This window comes from Pseudopipra pipra, chromosome 5 (assembly GCF_036250125.1).
Source record: "Pseudopipra pipra isolate bDixPip1 chromosome 5, bDixPip1.hap1, whole genome shotgun sequence".
Classification (NCBI taxonomy): Eukaryota; Metazoa; Chordata; class Aves; order Passeriformes; family Pipridae; genus Pseudopipra; species Pseudopipra pipra.
The window spans coordinates 16258298-16283590 of NC_087553.1; the positions used below are offsets into that span (position 1 = coordinate 16258298).

The following is a 25293-nucleotide window of genomic DNA, read 5'->3' on the forward strand; positions in this document are numbered from 1 at the left end:
GTCCCTTTAAGTAATCAATAAACCCATGCAACTAGATTTAGGCTGTGTTAAGGATCTTGTAGCTGATATTTAGATGCTGCACTGATTTTGTTATTCTCAGAAGCACATAAGTGTGAGAGGCAAAACCATTCAGTATCCTGAAAATGAGAAAATTTTCTACTTCTTACCTCCACTAGTGGATGCCAATGAGTTATTGGTTTACGTGGGTAAGCCAACATTTCATTCCAATGATCTCTTCCAAGCCCTTCAGCATCAATGCCTGTCCGACATACCCCAATGACCTCATTGTGCCCTACTCTGAGAATTGTAGAGAGACAGAATTTGTTTTTAATAAAAATAGTTTTAATAACATCTGATGTACAATTCTGTTTACTGGTTTAGTGTGGCACAGAGTACACGACCAAAGTTTTCACATCATTTATTACAGATATTAGTTTTAATGGTAGTATAGTAATATTAAGTTCTGTATTGGTAACATCAAAAACCTCCAGCCACTATCAGAGTGCTTCTAGCAGCTATAAAAATAGCAATGAAGACATAACCTTTGCCATTAAAAGGTTACAACCCAAAGGACACAAGGACAGAAAAAGATCGTAATACACAAAATTATCTAGAAAGAAAACATGATTGAATTTTGTGGGAGAGGAAGGTAAAAATGATGGGGTATACATTTCATGCTGCAAATCCTTCGGACATCATTTCATAAACTACTTTGCAGTTCTAGCTGTTGTGATCTTTGGAAGTTTGGTCAAAAATGTGAAAGGTAAGCATCAAAGCTGTAACAGGCTATACCTTAATACTTCATACTCCTAGCAGTGCCATAGACCTGCTAAGGGACTCCAGAAAGTAATTTTCTGTACCTTGACTGTATGTACCTTACAATAATGTTTTCTAATTTCCTCTTAGCAAATGCTGAGAAAGGAGCAGCTGAGGAGGACTGAAAGTGTGCAAGTTGCTGTGCAACTAACGGCACCACAGTGCCTCTTTCACATCTGAGAGAGAAAGTCTTACTGACAGAAATTGGAGGACAACCAGAAATCTGATGGCAAGAAAAAACAGTCTGAAGGGTGATGTTAATAAATTGGACTTTCAGCATTTATTTGCCCTGCAATCTCAAGAGCTCATTACTAATAGCACTTGAATGAAGCAGACTTGGCTCAGGCAGGATTCTGTCAGTCACTGTCTAGATCAACCTGCAGTCCTTGACTCACTCTAAGCAGGAGTCTCTTCCTGTCAAGTCTTGGGGGAGGACACAGATAATTGAGGCTTAGATATGTTGTCAGCGAGGGCTGAACCCAAAGGTTACATATTCAAAGGTTACTTTATCGAATCAACCAAAGAATCAATTATTACTTAATTCAATGTGGCAATTAGCATCTAATTCTTTTTTAGTCATTCAAATTTTCTTTGGTTTCAAATACCTGCCATTTAAATAGAAATAAGAGGTGTGAGGGATTTTTTTAAACTGGAAGATGTACCTTTTACATAGTCCAGCCACCAGATGTGTACAGGAATGTTTGCCAAGGCTAGTGGTCCACAGGAAGATTGAGCCATATTTCTCCCTCATCACAGTTATTTATGGCACAGATAAAAGGCTAAAAGGTATGGAAGCTTTAAACCTCTCCACGAAAAAAGCCCAAAGTTTTATCTTTTGTGCCACTGAAGCTGCTTACAAGTTCAAGGGGGCAGAAAGTAGTGACTTGCAATGATCAGGTATCGTCTTGCTGATGATTAACAGTCAGAAGGCAAACTGTGCTTACCGATCATAATCCATCACTGCAATGGAGAGGCTGACCTGGTCCACATTCTCTGGAGGGATATCAAAGATGATGGCCTCGTTATAAACAGGATTGAGGGTGTTCTTCTTTGTGGTGGTTTTCCGTTTTTTCAGTCTTCGTCCCTCACACATCAGCGACACTTTGACATAGGGATCTAAGTAACAGATAATCAGTTGCATGCATTTGGACTCAAAGTCATTCAAACGTGTAGCATAAGGGCAATATTTGTTTTAGGAATGTAATATTGAAAAGATAGAAAATTTCAAAGGTTTTAGTGACCCTGGGAAGCATTGCTTTCAACATGCTGTAAATGCAAAGGAAAGGTATGGGCATTCTGAACAGAGTAACTGCCAGACCAAGATAGCCAGTGGATCTAAACAGGGTCTATCTATATCCATTCCCCTGATATTTCCATTCCACAGTCATGTTAAATACAGAAAACTGAAGGAGTTCTTATTCATCCCCTTCTTGAAGAAACTCTGCCTTGTTATTTAAAAAAAGAAGTAGATTCACCTGATGCTCCAGTAATATCCATTGCTTTGAGATTCCTACATTTGATGACTGTCAATGTCATTCTCCCAGCAGTAGGCAAATAACAAAGGGAAAACATGATCTCACCCAAATCTATGCTTTCCTGAAAAAGAAAAGCAATGATTAAAAACCTGATCATACTGCCAGCAATTCAGTACAGATCATGCAAAACTTTAGAATTTCTTTTTTAACATGGAGGTAGGCTTCTTTTGCAATATACAATGTGATTTTCAAAAATTATTTCTATGAAGTACAGAAAGAGTAACAACAGGGTAATATTTTAGGGACAGGATCTACAATTAATAAACTGAGAAATTAAAACAAAAGCAGAACCAAAACTTTCTGTGTTTCTGAAAAGGTGCTGATGTAGAATGTCAAGTTCTGCTCTTGAAAAAACTCATACTCCATCAACAACACTGGAATTTATGTAGGAGATTTATTTCTGGACACCTGTATGTGAATGAAAAGCTAATCCTGTCAAAGAAGAACTTACTTGTAAAAGTTACTGTCTTTACTGCTTTTAATGTGTTTTGGGGGGTTGCTCTGTTTTAGAAGAAAAGCAAAATAAAGGAATAGCATCTACAGCTTTCCTGGCTCAACAACAATTTCTTGGAGGATAATATACTCAGAAAGATGGATAAGGCCCACATGGATCTTAATAATCCTCACAAAGAGACAGTTGCTATATTGAGACAATGTGCTCTGAATTTATGCAATATGATATTGCTATACAGTTCTACAATACTTGAGAAATGTAACCTAAGGAAGAGAGTTTCCATCAGTTCTTATTTTTTTCTTTTCTCAGAGTTATATAATTATCCTAATACTGTGAAAGTTTATGGTCTGAAATGTTAGTTATGTTCTAAATTGTTCCTGTTCTAAATTTTAACACCCCCTTCCAACCCCTCCACCCAAAAAAAACCAAAAACAAGAAAGAAAATTGCATATTAAGAACTCATGATATGAGTTTGTAAGGAGCATGTAAGGAAGCTGCTTCTGTAAGGCAGCCACTCTCAAGCATGCTCATGTGATCTCAAAGGACCTTTTTTTGACTACTACTAAAAAGCTTATTTTTAACAGCTGAGCTTCAATATTTTATCTGTCAAAGCTACAGTTACCCTGAGAGTACAGATTCTCTTGAGAGCTGCTGGATTTATCCTACAGCTGTTCTGGCTTCAGAAGGCAAGCATGATATATTTTTAAATGGAACATATTAAAATAATGATTGCTGCATAGCTGACAAATACATTGTTTATAGTTATGAGGCAAGACTGGGGCTTCTTGTTCACATTCTTCAGCTGCTTATGTGAAGAGTTTTATTGACTTCCTTTGGGTTAATACTCTGTCTAAATTGAAATAGGCCCTTCACTTGCTTCATCTTTCTTGAGTAAAGACAGACAATCACATGCTTCAGGGTTTGGTTTTTTTTTTTGTATTTTGTTTTGGGATTTTTTCCCCCTGCATTGCAGACTTTAGATTGAAGAATGCAGTTTTGGAATAGCTTTAAATTCTCTGCTGCGCTGGTAATAAAATATTGACTTTTGTGTAGGTTGGTCAATTCACATGTTCAGTCGTTTTGCTGAGATTCTTTTCTGAAGATTAACAGATTGATAAGCATGTGAACATGCACTATGGGCAAATTTCATGCTTGTCAGTATTTCAGATTTCTCATCATTTCAAAATGATTTAACTATTTCAGTCCACGTAGGACAAATACAGCTATCTGACATCTCCTTGGGCCAACCCCTTTCTTTGACATGAAGAGCATAGAATTTTGTGGCACAGGGCAAATTACCAAATTCACTTTTCTGTTTCAGAAAATAAAAATAAAACATGAACAAATTAAGTGTAATTATTTTCACTCATTTGTTAAAGTGGCAAGTGCTCTCTTATATTTTACAGTTTTTGTCATATCTGAAAACTGCTTAAAGCACAGCTTCTGTTACTAACATTACTTTCTGAATTCAGTCTGATTGTTGTTCTTCATATCCATATGTCAAACAGATCTCACATCTTTTGTTTGAAAAGAAAAGTTCCCCCACTTTCAGTGCTTTGAAGTTTAAGGTCTATGTTGAGAGAGGAGATGAAGATAGGTTGGATATGAAACAACATGGGCAGCTCATAAAAAAGCCCAATTTTTCCCTCTTCAGAGAGATGAACAGAGAAAAATTCACTTTTGAAGACAGGAACAGGAACCTGAGTATTCTATTATTTATATAAGAGAAATTGGATAGACACTTGAAGGTTTGGGTGAACTCAACTGATAAAGAAGAATACTGACAGGGCTATGTGGTATGACTTAAATACTTTAAAAGAGGCATTGCTCAAAATGCTTGCAAAACTCCATGTGGTGGTTACTCTACAGTACTTTTTGAAGAGCAGAGAAAACCATCAGTGCTTAATGAAATGGCAACCATATGAGTCTCACGCCCAGTCCTTTTCCTTTCCTTTCTGAACGGCATGAACTGAAGGTATATTGAAAAAGAGCTTATAAAATGCCCTGCAATCACACACAGTGCTTTTAACAATTCAATAAATAAGGAAGCTGCCTTAATGCAAAAATAAATGCTCAGAAAACCAGTGAAGGGGATCTTTGCACTCCACACAGTAGACTGTCCAAAAGGCAGATTTACTGAAGTTTCCAGAGCTCTGTAACTTGTGTACTGACTACTCAGTTTGAAGTGGTAAGGGATGGTTTTAGGATTGGGAAAAGGCTCCCTATCACTCCACTGTTTACCCAGGAATTTTCTGACATCTATGCTCTATACCTGGAAAAATGTGTCTTGTGCTTCCCTGAAAGGTCTGCCTTTCTTATAATGGAACAACACTCATGTTTCTATAGATAAATTCTGCAGCAGACTAAAACAGATAATATTTCACACTAATACTTGTCAATATCAAAGACATTTATGAGTCAGACATTGTAAGATCAAAGGGTTAGAAACAAAATGAGTAGTTACTCTGCACTAGTCCATAAACTACACCTAATTCTCCTCCTTGTGGGGAGAACTGATTGCTACTACAGACTAGGAGTTCCCATGGTCCCCAGATTGAGTTAAAATACAACTTCTTTCAGAATCTTTTAAACAACACAGATGATTTTATCTTTTTAATTTAATTTCATACTATTTGTGGCATCTGTTGTTTGCTGACAGTTTTGTAGCCTGTGTCTTTTTGATTAGTAAGGAATAGAAAGTCCTAGGACTTTTACTCAGTTTCTACTCTGAGTATCTTCCAAGAATAGTGGTCTTTCTTCATACATGAGTGTGACGCTGACTGGACCTCTATAAACCAACTGGAGATTAAGAAATTAAAAAGAATCATTAAAATAAATATGCTTTGAAAATCAATCAGAGTGTGAAGCACAAGACTTACAAACTTTTAAATGCTCTTTTGAAGATTTAAGATGAAAATTATCTATATATATCTATACATGATAGCATCTGAAACTGGGTATTTGATAAAATGTCTGGGATATCACCATTCCCCCCCCACATTTTATTAACTTAAGCACTAGAGGTTCATGAATTAGGAGCTGAAAACACTGATTCAGATCTAGACAACAAACAACATAAGGCTTTGAGTTTCTTTAAACTTCTCATGACAGTCTTTGTCTATCACATTGATTATCATGAGTAAGATTTTTAAATTCCCAGGATCCTTAAGCATTATTGATTTTAGTTGAGATTTAAAAATAGAATGCAAATTGCTTTGGAATCTAAATGGTCTAGAAAATCCATATTTTTCTCACTTTGTAATACACTAGCTAATCAAGTTCACACAAGTAATCTGACAGGAACCCTTCAGCACAAGCAAATCTGAGGAAGCTAAGGCACAGACTGCCCTCAACAATCATGTCTGCATTAAAGTTCACCTCAAACAAAACACAACTCAGAAGGCACAATCCTGAACCCCGTGGTTGCCATTCATGCAAATTTTTAGCGATGCCTCAGATTGTCTTACACGTATCCTATATTTACTGAGAATTGCACATTACTTACATTACTCCCATGAAATTTTATCTCTTTCCTAGACCTATTTTGAGCATTTCTTTTTTTTTTTCCTTGAACTAAACTTAGATTTCAATTAATAACTAGCTTTACAGATGCTTGTAATGAATGCTGACTTCCAGTAACAGGTAGAGAGAAACCACCATTAAGCACAGTTGCACTAATGCAAATGGAAGCATTTCTTGATACTTGTATCTCTTCATTTATTTCTCTTTTGTGTTCACAAGTCATCACACAGTACTAAGGAACTGGAACAGTGGCAAACACTACACCATCTTCAGTTATTTTTATAGCTATGATTTTATTCTATCCAGTACATTTTCTAGTATGGTGATGGTAGAACAAAAATAAAACGAAGAAAACAATGATCTCATGTGTGCATGTCAGTTATTCAGATGAACTTCATTTTTTTTTATCTACAGAATATGGATTTTTTTAAACAGCATAATTCTCACCTCGCACAAACAACCATGTGAATGGATGTGCTAATAACTTTTTCCACTAATTCCATTAGGAGAGATCCATTAGGATATGTCTGCATTCCCTGCTTTATGGGCTCTTGGGAAATCAGTCCAGAAGTTGGCAAAGTCAGATGAAAAAAGTTCCTTATTCTATTATATGTGTTATCATACCCAATGGACACCAGTGCCCTCATTTTCACACTTATTCTTGTAGAATTAGCAAGATTTCTCCTGAGGCTCATGAGTGGTCCCCACTCATAACACAGAAAAACAGTGGAAAGGTCTGAGGAGAAGTCTGGAGAACTTGTAGGGGAGCATCAATTAAACTGATCGAGTTCTTAGAGCTGTTGTTGCTGGAAAAAGCTTTGCTGTCACTTACTCCAATTACTTTTCCCAGTTGTTTCCACTAAATTCAATAGGAGAGACAACTTTTAATCAGCAACCTCCACAAATTCAGTGAGGAAGTTAGGTATAGGTCCTTCCATGTTCAGGGTAGTTTCTACTCACATATCAACACCTACAATCCTGAACTGAACAGGAGAAAGTATTTACTGACTATACTGTCAGAGTAAGAACTTCTGTAGTCTCTCTTCTATACGCCAACAGCTTAATTGGTTTCCTATGCCAGCAGGTGCGAAAAGCATATGGGGAGCTGATATGTGAAATAAGGTGTCATTTTTGAATCACAAATGAACCCTGGGCCACTTTTTTCACTGATGTTTGTTTCTTCTTCCTTTCCCCTAGCTTTTCAAGTTTTGAAATTTAAACAAAGTTTTAAAGGAGCAACTCGCTATGGATTCTTACAGTGAACTATGTAAATGCTACCGGAACTAAAAAATTTATATGCTGTTATTTTTACTGGTCTGTCATTAACTTCCATGGTTAAAATAACAAGCATTTGCATAATTAATAGTGCATTAGAAATTAAATTCCCTCAGAAACTTGGTTATTGCTACTTTCATTATCATTCAGATTATCATAACCTACAGTAGTAATTTCAATTCTTAATCTCAATTTTAATATCCAAAACTACTTTCTTATTAACTGTAATTTAAATAATGTTTTAAAAATTGCATGTAATAGTAGACTAGCAAAAATACAAAGAGTAGCATTGCACTTTGCACTTAATTCCTAAACAAGTGATTTGTAAATTTTTTTCTCTTCTTTTTCTGTTGTATTTTGAGTATTCATCTGTAATAAATAATAATAATAGCAATTTTCTATCTATCTAAGAAGTTATTCAGGCATTTATGTTACTAGACTTTTGGCTGCTTCTTTTAGTCACACTGAAAATTGTTTTTCATTATGTTATGCAAAATTAAAGAAAAAATGCATTGGCAGAACTGAACCTTTGGATTATTTGAATACTGCAGGAAGATAATTCCCCCAAAGGAATTCTCTCTTTCTTGTTCTATTTAGAAGCATGTTATATATATTTTTCTGCTTTCCAGTAAGAACTACTGACATCAAGCTTCAAGAATCAGGGATAAAATAAAACAAAATCATTAATGTTGGGGGTTGAATGGAAAAAAAGAGGAAGGGTGCCTTACCCCTCAGACGAGCTAAGAACATATTAAGATATTTCTGGTTTTGAGGTATAGATCAAGAGTTTAAAGAGTGATAGCAAAGAGCAGAACAAAAATCTACCAGTCTGTTTTCTCATTTACACATTCAGAATCTGATGGTAACCATGCTATGACAGAAACTGTTGAAAGTTAGATGAAACTCGAACTGGAGACCTAATTCTACCACCTCTCAAGGGGATTTTACTTTGGAAACCTTGTCCCCACCCCTAATATTTATTTTTGTCTCTAGTTATTCTTTGCATATTGAATTCAGCTCTTTTTTTCCCTCTCAGCAGCAGTTACTGATTGAGTTGTTGTCCTGGGAAATGAATCAATTAAGTCTGTGTTTGTTCTTGCCTCTGTGGAAGACCGTATGGAAGCAGTGGGGCCTGTTGCTCTATGATGACTGTGACTTCTGCTTGTGGAGGCTTAATGCTTGTTTTAGCCTGACACCCTGATTGTTCTGGGTAAGCACTGCTGCTGATTGCAGTGCTGATTACAGGGAGAGGACTCCCTGAGATTGTGTGCAGGGTCCAGCAGGCTGAATGTTCTCAATAGCACCCTGCCAAGACTCCTGGGTGCTTCTTGTGTCACCCCCTCTGTTCGTAACCATCTGCCTTGTGCACCCAGGGGGTAGTTGCACCTTGCCATGCAGCAAGGAAACCCATTCCTGCTTCAGAACAGAGGCACTTCTGTGAACTAACCGTGGCATTTAGTGACACTCGAAGGAATCGAGTTTTATATGGTTTCCCATATAAAGATGCTTTTCTGAAGCCACAATGCATTGCCTGCAAAGAGATTGTCTGCAGTGAGAAACTGAGAGAGCACTTAGGGCACAGCAGGTGAGACAAGCCATGTACCCTAACACAGCTGCCACAGTACTGTCTGGATGCAGAGATATTAAAATCCTTTGAGGAAACCATGTTCTTCATTCGTCTAATATTTACTACTTTTAAGATAGACTGAAAGTACTAGTTTGCCTCTAGCAAATCAGAATATTCAAATAATTTATAATTTCAAATTAAAAGAAACATTGAATAATAATAGAAACCTTCCCTGCCTGCAGTAACCGGATGGAACCCCTCCCTTTCTGCATTGCTTTTTCTAGTTATCACCCACACTTGAAGCAGTCCCAAACCTAAACTAAAAATCTCAAACTGTTTCCTCTTAATACTCATTCAGAGTATTTTCTCACCTGCTCAGCAGCAGCAGTGACCATGTGTATCCTTTATATCACTGGCCCTGAGCAGAAATGACAAGTGCCAGCAATTCTCGGCTTAGAAGGGGCTGTTCCCCTTGTAAAGATGATAAATGTTTCTACACTGACAACCCTTTACTCTTTCAGACCTGTTTAACATTCTGTTAAAGCTTTTAGGTGCATTTCCAGAAACACTAATAGTATATCTTTGTCAGCTTTCTACCACTAGTTCCACTTTTCTGTCCACTTACAAAGCAGCAGACTATGGAGAAAACTAAGATAAGATAATGACTGCAATTGCTCTGGGTGAACTTCAGAGATGGGCTTCATTCTCGGTTCATCAGAAAGTCAGAAGAATCTCTTTCCATAACAGAAGCCAACAGCCAGCGGGATTGACTTTGTGATATACTATAGCCAGTGTTCAATATAAATGAACTGAGACAAATGTTAAAAAAGTATATTTAAGCACTTCTCTCTTTCCCAGTGATACTATTCACTTACATTTCAATTGCTTTAGAAGCAGCAATCATACACCATGGACATCACATGAAGAATATGTCCTTACAAAACCTTTTATATTCCACTTCACAAATGAGAAAACTGCAGCTCTGAAATGCCTGGTGTTGGAGAACTAAATAATAATCGAGTTCCATCTGTCTACATGAGATAATTCAAGAGGCTACAAGTATATGACAGTTTGATGGCTAAGGTCCCCAAGAGACTACCACTGTGCTGGAAATGGTTTTTATCTGAATTCTGAGCTCTATTTTTTTTCCCAATTGCATAGTTTCCTATAATTGGTTACTCTAACAGACTTCACAGAACACCTTCAGAAAATAAGTGTTTCTGACAGTCACTTGCCAATTTTTTTAGACAATGCCATTAGAGGCAGAGATTTCCAAAGCAATCAATAATTTTAAAAAGTATTATAGGAAGTTAATAAACTTTTACATTCAGAAATTTTTGGATCACAGGAGGTGGAATTTTTGCCTAGACAATTTTAAGACACTGAGTATTAGGAGTTAAGTACTTGTTAGCAATTCCAGTAAATGAGTCTTCTTTTTTTTTTAAAGTATGCAGTGTATTTTTGATAGTAACAAAACCTCAGAAATGTATGGAAAATTTACAAGCACTTCACAAAAAATATGTTGATTAAACAATCCATTTGATATTATTTGTTTGCCTCTGATGTTATGAATTAATGTTCTAAAGTGTATTAAGAATTACAGTATTCCAATATACTGAACAACTTTCACAGGTGGTCCCAAGCTGTCTCTTGATTTTTTTTCTTTTTTTTTAAAATCAATCAAGTGAACAGAAGCAAATGGTGGAATACTTATTAAAAATTCAATCATCCATGTATCAGCAAAATTTGGGGATATTAATATCATCAGATATCTAAGATATATCTCTTCCACAACTGGTTATACACCAAATTTACCTTGATAATCTGACATGAAGAAATGAAAATACTTTAACACTTACAACAGGTACATGCTATACATTATGCAATGTTATAGGTTTTCAACACAACATATTTATTTGAATACGTATCAGCAGTTGAAAACCATAAGAATAAAAATAGGTGTGTATGCCCATCCTGCACTTCTATAGAATAGTTTCAAATTGTTATTATGAGCAAAAAAAATGTATTAAAACTGTAGATTCCCACAGAGCCATTGGACCACCAAAAGGACTCAGTGCAACCATCTAGCCTGATCTTTCCCAGACTCTATTTCCTGCACAAAATAAAATTTTTTTATGGATGTGCAAGCAAATCTTTTAAAAATGATGTTAGCTAATGAAAAGGAGTCTTTGCATAACAGAGACTCTCCCGATTTCCTGCATTAATTTCCTTCACTGGTAAAATGTTGCAACTCATTTTCTTCGTAAATCTCTCTAGTAGTGTTCAAGACTGCAGTTTTGTGTCATAAAAGTAGGTTCTTTTCAAGCAGGTAATAGGAATTGTTTTATAGGAATTGTTTTTACCCTCATTTTCCCTTCTGAATATAAAATTCTTGACTATGGAAGAGTTGTAAAAGTCTCGTAGCTCAGGAGATGCTACTTCTGCTGTGTCCTTTAAGTTTTGAACTAATACTTTGATTTATCACTTCTATAATTTTGCACCATCTATCATTTAGCAACAGCATGAGCAGACCACCGAATGTAGGAAACAAGCTTAAGCAAAGGGATGAAAAACTTCACAGAAAATACACCAAAACGGAGCAAAAGTGAAGAAGAAAAAAGCATGAGAGAAATGTATTTGCAGAATGGCATCTTGGTTCCTGGGCTCTACTGTGTAAGTATGGCCTTTTCCACTGAGACAGCCTCTTTGATTTTCAAAGGTTCTTTATGAACATCAAAGCATGTGTGCTTGCAGTAGAGTTATTTTTCACCAATTGTAGAACTAGCTGCATCTTTCTTTTTCAAGGCTTAATCAAAGTTCAGTTGACTCTGTCAAGCATTAATTAGTTGACTCTGTCAAGCATTAATTAGTTATTTAATTGCTAGTTAATGACTTTGATAAACTTTGGATTTGGTGCCTAAGACTATAAGTCCCCACTGATTAACATCTCATGCAGTGTTTACTCCTGTGCAGGTTTGGATGTCTCAGCTTGCAGTTTCTGAAATGCCAGAACTAAAAACCTGTATTATTAGCCAATTTTAATCTACATGAAACAGCTCAAGTAAAACACAGGGCAGTACATTGCAAATATAATAACAGCACATCTTATAGGAGGGTTTAATTTTTCCAGGAAAAAATCAATTCAGTTAATTTCTTACATAATTTTCTGAGAATAGAGTAGGGCTTGTGGAAACCAATGAGGTCACCCAATACTAGAAGATATCTCAATTTTATATGCTTATTGTTAATGGTTTAAGTGGAGGCAAATTTTCCATTCATGTGCAGTATTGTAAACTATACTGGCTGAAAGGCTGAAATCCAAGAACTTCATGCTTTCTCTTAAGCTTCATATAAATCAAAACACCAGCAGAATGAGTTAGGCACTATAACTGCATGCACTAACCCTTAGCAAGGAAGAAATTTGAATTACTATTCAGTGCCAAGTTTAGCAACCATTTTCATCCAGATGCATATTAGTATCTATCCCAACTGCATAATTTGGTATGGCAATTCAATCTACTCAAAACCAGTGATAAAGAGTCCTGAGATTCTAATTTTCTGAAACCATTCTAGTTATCAACAAAAAAATCTCACACACATGCCTGCTGTAAAGGACCAGTGAGCATCTAAGTCATTACTAAAGCATGAAAGATAATATCAAAGCTAGAAGAAATTTTTCAAAATGGTTACTGGACTGGTTCCAAGACCTTAAACACAGATTCAATTTTAAGCTTGAAAACACAATTCTTAAATTTACCTGAAATCTGAGCTAGATCAAACTAAGCATACATAGATTCAGTTTTCTGGAGGTGTCCCAAAGGCTGTTCAGACCAGTTTGATAGACCCAGCAGTTAAAATAAATAGCTGCTGCTGTGAATTCACATTCAAAACTGTCTCCATTATGCTGGAGACTGGTATTTCTGCCTGGTATTTCTCATTTCTTGAGAAACACAGGGCTAATGCTCAGTCTGGTGAGGACATACCAGTCCTCTTTGTCTTTCTAATCATGCAGACCTAGACTTCACTGTCTAGCAGGTACTAACATCACAAAAATGTTTGGTAAAAAAGGTATGGGGAGCGTCCAGCTCTAATGAAGGGATGGTGTGAAGCTCCTATCACTGGAGCAATGTCTAGTATTGCTCTGCCCTCTGTTCATCCCCATATGGAAGACTAGCCTGTGTTCAAACAGTCATGAGTCAGACTGTTTTGGATATACCTACAGAGCAAGGGATGGGAAAACGTTTATATAAATAGCATAGTTAAAAAGAAACCAAGACCAAAACAAACATCCTACAACTCAACATTTTAAATGCTTTTTTTTCCGTTCAGATTCTGGCTGGGGAGGATGAGTTTGGATTTCAAGGTTAATAAAGACAATGTTTGGAGATTGTTGCTTTTCTCTCTGGTAGCATGCCATCTGTCCAGTCATCCATGCACAGGCCTCCTTTTCTTACTTGCAACAGTAAACAAATTAATTTCTATTTCCTAATTCTACTTGCTTGTGTCTCTTGAGTTCTGCTAATAACCAGCAGCAACACAGATACATCTACTGGGGACCCTAAGCACAGGGCAGTCAGCAAAGAACATTTTAGACTTCAAGCACTTTTAGCCTTTTTTCCTTTGCAAGACTCCTAACCTATGAAAATCTACTAACAAGAGCAGGATGGGATGGGCCCTTTTCCTTAATAGATGGTCATTTTGCAGGACCAGGTGTTTTGCTAACAGGAAAATGTTAATAGTTCTTGCTAGGCAGTGACTTTCATGATGCTGTATTTAATTAATAAACATAATTTATATATACACAGTGAGACATAAAGATGACAGTATGTTCCCAGAAGATTTTTTAGTAATTAAATTTTATAGCTTCCCAAGCATCTTATTTTCTGTGCTCAGAGGAAAATATTGACAACTTTATTTATTTATTTTTTTTTTATTCTAGACTCTGCTGATAAACAGGATACACTGCCACAAACTACAAAAGAGAAATGAAAATATCATATCAATGCTTTTGGAACACACTACTTACTGTGGTGGCACAGTGGATGTCTTTCCATACATTGGCTTCCCTGGAGAGATCTGAGACTTCAAAAAGGTTATCAAGAATAACTTCCCCAATCATGTCATGTCTAGAAAATCTGTCAAAATCATAAACACTGAAATGCAATTTCCTGTTGCTGAGTTGATCATAGGCTACAGGAAACTGAAAGGTTTCATCAAAGACAGGATTTAATGTCTTTCTGTGAACTCGTGTCTGAAACTTCTTTTTCCTATCTGGAAGCAGATAAATCTTAACGTAGGGGTCGGATGTTCCTGTGAAGTCTTTAGCAGGCAGATCTAAGGCTTTGACAATTGTGACAGCCAGAAGTTCATTTTCATAATCATACCGGAGAGTGAAGTTAAGTTTTCCACATGTTTTCACATCTTCTTGTTGCCCATCAGAATCCACAGACTTCTGTTTGTAGAGTTCTGGTTTTATTCTCCCAATGCTGGTTGTCGTCTCTCCCCTTTGCAAAATCGGATCTGTCCCCATGTTAAAATCAACACTGGACACTTGCATCTGCCTTGGCAAGTGCCTCCTGAAAGAATTGTGCCTGCACACACACATACACACACACACAAAACAAGCCGTGGTTATCTCTGAGAAAAGACCATTGCTAAACAGAAAATACAAGAAGACCAAATTAATAAGGGTTCCTATCTTAAATATTATTTTAAAGTAATCCCCCCTAAATTATTTGCAAGTGTTTAAACATCTTTGAGAGAAATAATCATTCAGAATTAATTTCTTGACCTGAGAGACACCCAGTATCTCGGAGATACATATATTTATAACCTTGCTTTCAGACTATGCAGCTGAAACTGAATTCATGTTCTTTCACAGAACAAGTTGGCGGTTCCAGCATTGCTTGATCCCACTGTGCTAGGGCCTGAGTAAAGTACAGTAAGGCAGAAAAAATAAAAAGGCACTTGCAGAATTGTCATTAGCACTCCCTGGTTTTTAGAGGCATTCCATGGTGGTTTTCCAATTAAATATTTACCAAGCTTCACAATGATGACCGTGAAAGGCGCCTGAAAGGGACAGCTATGTCTGGAGGTTTTCGCCAGAGTGTTTTGCCATCCTACAACATTTTATATACACCTGCTTGGTATTTGCTACACTGAGTTACAGGCTGCCTTCTCCAATCTGACCAGGAACATTTTGTTCTGGCTGCAGTACATTTCAAAGTTTTGGTCAGCATTTTTCTGTGACAGCTTTTTTCCTTCTGTTCTCACTGTCTGCTGTGCAGTGTATTGAAAGCTGATCCCTGTACTAACATAAAATATGTTAAAATCCTTGTAATTCTGAATACAGTGTTGCATAAGCATATGTATTTATGGGCTTAACTTGGCTCATGAACATAAATGGAAAGCTGTGCCATTCCTACTGTGACTGAAATCAAAACCCTGGCATACCATACAGCCTTACAGTAATATAAAAACACTGGTCAAAAAGCTTCATAGCATTTATCAGCAGCAGATTCCATTATGACTACACTCTCCAGTTTATGTTCTGGACATTTTCACATTTTCTCGCTACTTCACTACCCCAGCAATCAGTACTGCAAAAGCTCACTACATCCTCCTGTTAGCACTCTTAGTTGCCATTACAGAGCAATCCGATTGTCAGAATTTCCTCTGCTTTTTGCAATCAATTGCTTATTAATGCCAAATGTAGCCTTGCCTTATTGCTTGGTTTCCCTGTGGTGTTGTGTTCTGAAAACAAAAGGTGTCACAGCTGTGTGTTTCTTTCTTTAAATCAGAAATGCAAATTGTCCATTTGAAAGCAACCAGGACTCATTTCATAGATATTATTTGTATTTTTGCTGTAAGTGAAGAGGTTGCACAAGGCATGAGGCACAAAACTACCGCAGTTCTGCTGAGCAGAGATACAAGAGGGTAATCTGCAGCTATTAAATAATAGACAAGAACATTTCCCCTTTCAGCTGTTTCAGTACTGCTAGGTGCAGGGAGCAGTCCTAGCACTACACAAGAACAGGGGAGGGAGAATTTCATAGTCTAGATTTGAAGTAGCTCCAAAAAATCCAGGTGTGATCTCAAATTTAGATGAACTATACAACCCTCATGTAACACATTCTGCCTTTCTTTCTTCACAGACAGACAAGTTGAAAGATTTCCATTTCTCTTAAATGTTAGAACTCCCTGAATTCATAGTAGATGATGTCCACATTGGAATGGAGTGAGGAATGAAAAGGCCCCAACAGGTCAGAAAAGTACAATATTGTCCCCAGGGAGTTTTGTAGCATTTTTCCTCTGAGAAGTCCAACCTCATAGGTGTGCCAAACACAGGGGAGGAACTGAACTCTGCCCAAAACGTAGTGCAATAAACTTTTGGGCAGGCAGCAATTCAGGCACCATCTCTCTAGTATCTTTGACTCATAATGAGGTCCAGGAAGACCTGTGTTCCTCCTGCTTCTGTCACTGCTGAGGAAACTTGTGCAGGTAGGCCTTCTTGAGTCCTCCTCATACCTGCAGCTGTGGTACTGAGATGCCCAGATAATCATAGAATCACAGAATGGTTTGAGTGGGAAGGGACCTAAAGATCCCAATCCCTCTGCCATGGGGGTATTATGTTTAAACCCCATTGTACATAAGCGCTGGATAAAACTGCCTGTGCAAGGGAAATAGTGAAGCTCGTTGTATGACATTTCCTGTTTGGGTGAAAACAGGTAGATGACAAATTCTCTTTTCTTCAACTTCTCTTTCGTTTATGAAGATCTGTCTTAAAACATGTAAAAGTAATACATAAAACACCAAATCTATTTTTAAACTTTATGTGTACAAGATCCACTAGTGAATGTAGTCATTGTTGCAAGATGTCACTAAGTGAAACAGTGCAGCTGTATGGCTGTCCCCTGTGGGAACCAGCGGCACTTTTGCTCTAGGAAGCCACAGTCCTAATTACATAGTGCCAAGTATCTGCTCTGAGTCATAGCATTTCACCAAGACAGCTAATTGGTCTGTTAATTATTAAGATGTTTCCTTGTTGCCATGGCAACATATTTATCTTCCTTTGTTCTGCAATAACAAAGGGATTAATGACTGTGATAATGAAGTACAAGGATGTCAGACAACCAGGTTGTGAAAATGTGGCATAGCTACTAACAAGCAAATCTAGACACCTCAACCTCTACTGACTCCTATAATAGACTTGCCTTCCATAGGATAGAACAGATCTATTTTGAGTGACAGTAAATCTCTAACTGAGTATGTAAATCTCTAACATAAAACTTTGCTGCACAGGAATAGTGACAGTGTGAAGCTCATTTCCAGCTCCGTAAGATGCCATATGTATGAAAGAAGAGAGGGATAGGATGCTGATTTATGACATGACTTCAGATTTATGAGGGCTGACTCTGGACTAGCTTTTCTACATGGCACTAGAGCAATCTTTTGGACCAAATCCAGGAAAAAGCATGTTCTTGTTCTATTTAGGTGGAACGGAGACTGCTGTCTCTTCCTTGCAAACACTGAAGTCAACACATATGCTCATTTTTCTTTAACATTTACAGGCACCTCCCTTTTGTCCTTGTGCCTCTTGAGGACTGACTAACTCAACATGCTATGCTAATGCTAGAGAACCAAAAGTATGTTCTTTGAAAATACAGGTGAACATTTGAAGAAGCAATAAACTGTATTACAGAATACTTCCACAAAGTAGTGGAAAGAGTGTTTCGCAATAACACAGGGCAGAAATATTTGTAAATGAACACCACTGCTGCAGTTCTTCTGTCATGGTGTACTGGTTAATTGGGATCAAGTATTAAAGAGTTTTAACAAGAAGGTCTTTTCATATTATCGGGAAGTATAAAAATGACAGAGTTCTATTCTAGCAGAAATGTATCATTTCACTACACTAACATGTCTCTATGTTAAATGTATGGTCTAAAAATTGTGATCAGGTGCATTTTATTGTTGCTCTCGGTGGCTTATTAAAATCTTTGTGCTCAATTACAATGACTTAATATGATTTCATTTATTTTATTAAGAAGATGATGGCTGTATAAACCTATCATAGAACTGGTTACAACACTTTTTGCCCCAGCTCAGGTGAGACCAGTGTAGAGAAGACAATCCAGGCAGCAAACATTTTCCTTTGATCCTTTGTCAATGGAATGCATTTGAATCACTCAGGACTCCTGAGGACAGGGAAGCAGTGCTGCATTGAAGACAATGCAAGAGAAGTTGTGCTGCCTCTGCTAATGGCTCTCCTATATTTGGAAACCCCCAATGAAGAACACCAGAGTCAGGTTTTATACATTTTGCTGGTACATAGTTGCCAGCTGGGACTAAATCACAATCAGGAATAATGCAGAAAGCTGGTCTAAATGTCCAGCCTTCTTCTCATACATGATGTTCTTGGCAGCAATAATTAATATGGGCTGTCAGTGAGTTAAGGCTCCCTTAAGGCAGGCAGAGGTATTGATAAAATGGATTTACAAACAGAGAGATTACTATTACTGGGTAACTTTTAAGACACATCTAATTCTTAACATGTTTTGTGGCAAGAACGCAGAGTTTTTCAGCAAACTGTAAAAGAAGGTGATATCTCCAAACTCCCTGCTATTGACCGGCTATGGTGCAACAATCAGGGTTTACTCAAAGCAAAGAAACTGTCCCTTTCAGGAAAGATTTAACCCTGATAATCCAGATGGAATAAAAAGAAAACTCCCTTACAAGGTTACTAACATATGCAGAAAGAGTAGGTCTGATAGTAGGTTTTAATTTTGTGAAACTGTCCTTGGTGTCACAGATATTTCACAGGCATTTAGATACCAGTCCAAATCACTCTAGAGGTCTGTGAGAATATTTTCACAGCATGAAGCAGCTCTAGATCATGTTTCTGGAACTTCTTTTTTCCCCTATAGTACCACAGGGACTACTTAAGTCCTTTGCCAGCCAGCTATTTCTTTTGTCTGTTCGGGAAGTCAGACAGTCTGATTACCTGGATTTACCTGTCGGTAAATGATGGATAAAACTCCACCAATTAATACCCAGTTAGGTAATACTGAGTTGGGTAACAGACTTCTCATGCTAAACTGTACCAGTTTTGGTCCCTCTGGGTTCAGTATAACAGTTACAATTTCAAAATTATCAACCCAGTATTGTGGCAAATGTTCCTCAGAATGGCTTGGATGCTGTGCTCCCTCTCTGAGGAGACAGATACAGTAGCTGGAGCCAGGCATAGCCAGGGTAATGTGGCTTAAAGCCATCTGTACAGTCTCATAATTCAGGAGATAGTTCAGCTGCTAAAGTCAGTCAGACCTCCCCTGGCTGGAGTGCTCTCATTTTTGGGAGCCTCCTGTGGCTGCTTGTTGGCTGTTTCATGATGTTGGAATAGCTGGGAAAAAGCACTTGGTCACTCACCACCAAAATGAGCACACTCAACTGGCAAAACACTAACTTAGGGACTCACAGAAGGCCAACAAAGTATGTGCCACTAAAAGTAAAGCATGTGTCTTCTCCAGTCTCATGCCTCTAATGATTACTGCGAGCGTAGGCCTTTTTTTGTTTGTTTTTTTGTTTTGTTTTGGTAACAATGTGTTTCCTTAGAAAATGGATTACTGAGAGAAATCTACTTCCTACACAGTATTCTAACTTATGGCATTACACAATACTTCAAATGCCTCCTCCAGCCTTAATTTCTCCACTCTTTGTTTATAAAACATTTCCTTTTTCAATGTAGAAAGGGATCTTTGCAGCTCACTGTTTGTTTTCCATGCATTAAATGTGCTGACAGTATTTGAAGAAAATCCGATTTGAAATTATAGGTCCCTGCACGTCTTCACTACTTTTCAATATAAAGTAGTACCTAATACAAATGTTTCCTCCACTTTAATACCAAAGAAATCATTTTAGGAATGCTGCATGCATGACATTTATTTAAAGGTCTATATAGAATCTCTATTGCTTTAAGATCTGTCAATAAGGACCTATGTACTTAGACTGGGGTTTAAATTCCTTCATAATACACACCATAATTGGCAAACCATGTCTTAAAGAAATGTGCCATCAACAGTGAATCTATAATTTATTTATAGGAGAGGGAAAGTTTCTTCTGCAAAAGCAATAGATGTATCTATCTATCTCTGTCAAAAGATGTTGCAGTACTTTAAAAAATAACACTGAAGTCAGTCTTATAATCAAAACCTAAAAGGGAAATTATTAAAGTACATTAATAAAGTACATTATTAAATGTATTTACAAAGTAGTAGGTTTTGTTTTCATATGTTAAAATAACTGTGTAAGTGAAGGTACACTGTATGCTTCAGAATGTTCTGTTCAAAAAACAGTGAGGCTTTGCCTTCACATGACTACTGTTTCACCCATAACTGTGAAGAAACCTGTGAATCAGGATTTCAAGGATCCTGGAAATTTCCAGCAGAGCATTCCTGGCCTACTGTTCCTAGGAAAGGTGCCACAAACTCGAGTGCCTCTGACTTACCTTGATGACGACGTGGGCTCAGTGATCTGCCTCTGCATGCGAGCATGTCTGATCAGATGCTCTTTCAGTGCGTTCTGGACCTCTGCTGGTATATCTGGTGAAGTGTGGCTAATTTTCAGTGCAGCTTCAAGTACCTTTGTTGTAGGTTTCCCATTTTCTTTAACTTCCTTTTTCTCACTGGTCTCCATAACCTCTGTAGGAGCACTGGAGTTGCTCTGAGGGACATTACTGGCATTGGGAGTGAGAGGTTTGCTCTTCCAGCAGGGCCAACACAGCTTCCAAAAGACAAAAAGCGAGACTACCAGCAGGGCGAGCCCGCAGAAGCTGACAACTACTGCTAAGAGACTGACTGAGACGTCTGCAAACAATTAGAAACAAAAATCATCATGACAGACAAACATGAAGAGAAAAATATAATTAAAAATTACAAAGGCAAGGGCATAGAAGCATTTTTGTCATTATTTTTGCATAGAGTTTTAAGGTCCTATTTAAGGTTGTGTTATTTTTGTGTGTGGTTTTTTTTTGTTTGCTTTTTGGTTTTTTTTGCTAAACCTGTACTCTAAAATGTTATTATTTTCTAATATCTGCTTCACAAACACTCCATTAATTGTTGTTCAGACCAAGGGCCTGTATCCAGCCTCGCACTCAGACGTACTTCTAAGGAAGTAAGAATCTACTGAAGCAGTCCCCAAAACTCTTAACTGTTGTCAAAGGATTTAGAAATCTGTAGGTAAAAGTAATATTGCCCAGGGCTAAAGCAAAGTTATTATACTCAAACAACAAATGTCCTCACTAAGATTTAAAGCAAATACATGAGATTCTGTTCCCAGAGTTAGATTTCCAAATTTAATAATAAGCACCTATATGGATAGCCTTCTTTTAAGTAATGTACACATGCCCTTGCACACTGACTTTGGGTGGAGGACAGGCAGCTCCGGAAGACATCAGCAACTTTGATTTCAGTGAGAAGTTATGGATGTTTAATTCTTTAGAACACATATTTAGAACATCAAGAACACATCTTGATGAAAAAGTTAAATCACCTTCAACATTTTATATCGGTGCACATGAAGATAGACCAGATCTAAACTGCCAGGCTGATAACACAGATTTCTTCAGGACTCGCCAAACTTTTGATTCTCTATGCCAACTGCTTCAGTAACATTTGAAAACCTAATATTTAAGTGGTGTAAATAGGGACAGGATAAAGTCTGTCATAAATAGGAAATTTCTAGGGTTAAATCTTCAGCTCTAGACCAAGGCTGCATTAAACCAAGACAGCGCATATACATCAATATCTAAAATTCTGCTATGAAAACGCAGCTGGCTTCACAGAATGCTATCCAGATGCCCTGAGTTGTACAGAGATCATACTGTACATTTAGCTACCCCTTCTGCCCTGTATTTGACTTTTGCTTGACACAATTGCTTATGATGTCCAATAGCCTGGCCAAAAATGGAACAGGTTTCATACCAACAAAATTCTGTGAACACACTTGTATTTTAGGGGATGGTGGATCACCAGCACTGCCAGTTGAGCCCTAATTAGGAGTTTTATTCTATGTGACATGTTTCAGTTTGATTTTTCCAGTTCCATGCAATACTATAACTAAAAAATCCCTTTCCTTTTCAAAAGAGACATTTGTAAGCTTAAAAGTATTCACTAAACCGTGCTTAAATATCCCTCAAGTAATGGCTGCTGCTTCTGGTTACAACAAGTTTTGACATTTTAACAGCTAATACTCTGTATCCATAACTCCGGGCTATAGGCTACTAAACTGAATGAGTGGAAAAGTGCAAAGAGGGTTTGAGTACATTTTTTCTAGATTTCACAGGAAGAAAAACAGTATGTATTGGGTCCACGGGACAGTATACACCTAACCAGTCCCTTTGAGAGCAAAGACAGAGAGATGAAATATAGAAAGATGAAGATAGAAAGACGAAGATGAAGGCTAGAAAGATGAAGTAGGAAATTTGGGAATGTTTTCTTTATTAATATGTAATATCCAGGTATATCTCAGTAACAAATACTGAACTTAAGGCCTATTCATCACGAAAATGCATGAGAAAAGCAAAAGCATACAGAAAATGTCGTAGTCTGGAGATTTGAAAGCTACAATTCTGTTCAAACTTACTTTACCTTTCATTCTGGCCAGTGTCATGGGGCAAGTGCAGACGTGCTCCTGGATTTAAGGAGTTTGGCACAAGCTGCTGCCCTGCCCTGAACACAGGTATGTCTCCCTGACCATTTCCTGTCAGAACCGAGAAAGGTGCCCCCCTTTTCTACCTGCAGGTAAATGTCAAAACATAACCCTTGGAATAAGCATGTCAGCTGAGTGAGAAATTCATATTGCAAATTTTGGAAGATGCTTCTGTAAAATGAACGGATACATAATTATATCTAATAATAATGTAACACAAGAAGCAAATGATACTTTTACATATGATTTTTCTACATAATTTATCCCCAGTAGGGATTAATAGGCTATTTGGTTTAACCCAATGTTTACCCTGATATTTTTCCTGAGCCCACTAATTTTTACTTGGCTCGTGCATGTTCTGCAGGAGACTGTCTTGACAAGGGAAGACATTAAGAGATACTGAGTTTACAGCTTCTTTCAAAGGTTAATCAATTTGTTGCAAATTTGCATTTCTGATTTCTGTTTTTGTAGTTCTAATTTACAGCCATTGCTTCTTTCATGTTTTTGCATGAGAGATTAAAAGATATGCTATGCTTCATGAGGCATGCCTATACAAAATGCAAATAAAATAAACTGTGCCAGGAAACAAACCCAGGAATCAAAACTCACTTCCCTATTATCACTCCCTGGAATGGTTTTAAACTGGGCTAATTTATACCCTCCCAACCAATTCTTAGCCATGGATCAGGTGTTAGAATAGGACAATGATCATTCTTAGAAGGTGATCTGGATATGGTCCTTCTGTTCCAGCAGAATAGCATGGAGAGAGGCTCTTGCATGTGAATTGACCTCAGTGCCAGGGAACAGTCTGTAATGGGTTGACTGATGGGTGCCAGACGCCTGTCAAAGCTGCTCTATCACTCCCCTCCTCAGATGGACAGGGGAAAAAAATATAATAAAAACCTTGTGGGCTGAGATAAGGACAGGAAGCGATCACTCAGCAATTACTCTTATGGGCAAAAAAGACTCAGCTTGGGGAAATTAATTTATTACCAATCAAATCAGTGTAAAATAATGACAAATAAAACCAAATCGTAGAACACCTTTCCCCCACTCCTCTTTTCTTCTGGGCTCAGCTTCACTCCTGATTTCTCTGCCTCCTCCTGCCAGCAGGACAGGGGACAGGGAATGGGGCTGCAGTCAGTTCATCATACATTGTCTCTGCTGTTCCTTCCCCTTCAAGGGCAGGACTCATCACACTCTTCCCCTGCTCCTCCTTTCTGTCCCTCCCACATGAAACATTCCTCCACAAACTCCAGCATGAGTCTTTCTCACACACTGCTCCAGCACGGGTCCCTTCCACTGGGTGTAGAACTTTGGGAGCAGACTGACAACGGGTTCACAAGTCCTACCAGCAAACCTGCTCCAGCATGGGTTCCTCTCTCTCTCTCTGTGGGTTCATAGGCCCTGCCAGGAGTCTGCTCCAGCATGGACTTCCCACAGGGTCACAGCCTCATTCATGAGTTCACCTGCTCTGCCATGGGGTCCTGCAGGAGCTGCAGGTGGATATCTGCTCCATGGGCTGCCTCGCCATGGTCTTCACCACAGGCTGCAGGGGGATCTCTGCTCCGGTGTCTGGAGCACCTCCTCCTCTCCTTCTTCACTGACCTCTGTGTCTGCAGAGTTGTTCTGCTCACACATTTTCACTCTTCCAGCTGCTGATGCACAGATAACCTTAAAAACATCATCCCAGAGGTGTCACCACTGTTGCTGGTGGGCCTGGAGCAGCAGTGGGTCTGTCTTGGAGCTGGCTGGTGTTGGCTCTATCAGACATGGGGCAAACTTCCAGCAGCTTCTCACAGAAGCTGCCCTGTAGACCCCCACTACCAAAACCTGGCCACACAAAACCATTACATGGTCAAAGGGGAATTTAATCTATTGATACAGAAGTATGCCCCACTGAAGGAACTTTTTTGATAAATTGAACCAGCTGAATTTTCAGGCAGGCTGGTCAATTTTTTTTTTCCATTCTCAAAGTGACAAAAAGGAGAAACTCTTGAAAATGTTGATGATCTACCAGAAATGAATACAAAAAATAAAAAATAAAAAAACACCCCCAAAATGAAAAACAAACAAAAACCACAAACCAAACCAACCAACCAACCAAACAAACAAAACTCCAAAAATTGAAGAAGCCATTCAATTTTGGGTAATTTGCAATATTTCCAGCTCAGTTTAGAAATGGTTGGCATAATTAGATTACATTTTGTGAGGAAGGCTTTTAGAAATGAAAATTGTAGGTTTTTTTTTCATTTAGAAAATATTGAAAAATGATGTTTTAAGAACTTTAAAACTGCTGGAAACATTTCAAAACCAGATATAAGAAAATTGATCCTTTCCAGCAGAGTTTCAATTTGATGAATAGATACTATCAGCTGGAAAACATTCCATCAAAGCATTTCTAGCCAATTCTAATTTAA

General features: G+C 37.8%; 1 protein-coding gene across 2 annotated transcripts in view; it reads right to left on the reverse strand.

Moving 5' to 3' along the window:
- The window catches only part of SYT10 (synaptotagmin 10), a 48161-nt gene that overhangs the window by 12801 nt on the left and 10067 nt on the right, over positions 1–25293 (reverse strand). For both annotated transcript variants that reach the window (XM_064654689.1, XM_064654688.1), the window contains exons 2-6: positions 20673–21030; positions 14196–14760; positions 2292–2412; positions 1761–1932; positions 168–297 (exon numbers count right to left, since the gene is read on the reverse strand). In XM_064654689.1, the coding sequence (XP_064510759.1) occupies positions 168–297; positions 1761–1932; positions 2292–2412; positions 14196–14760; positions 20673–21030 (1346 nt within the window). The remainder of the gene's footprint in view (positions 1–167; positions 298–1760; positions 1933–2291; positions 2413–14195; positions 14761–20672; positions 21031–25293) is intronic.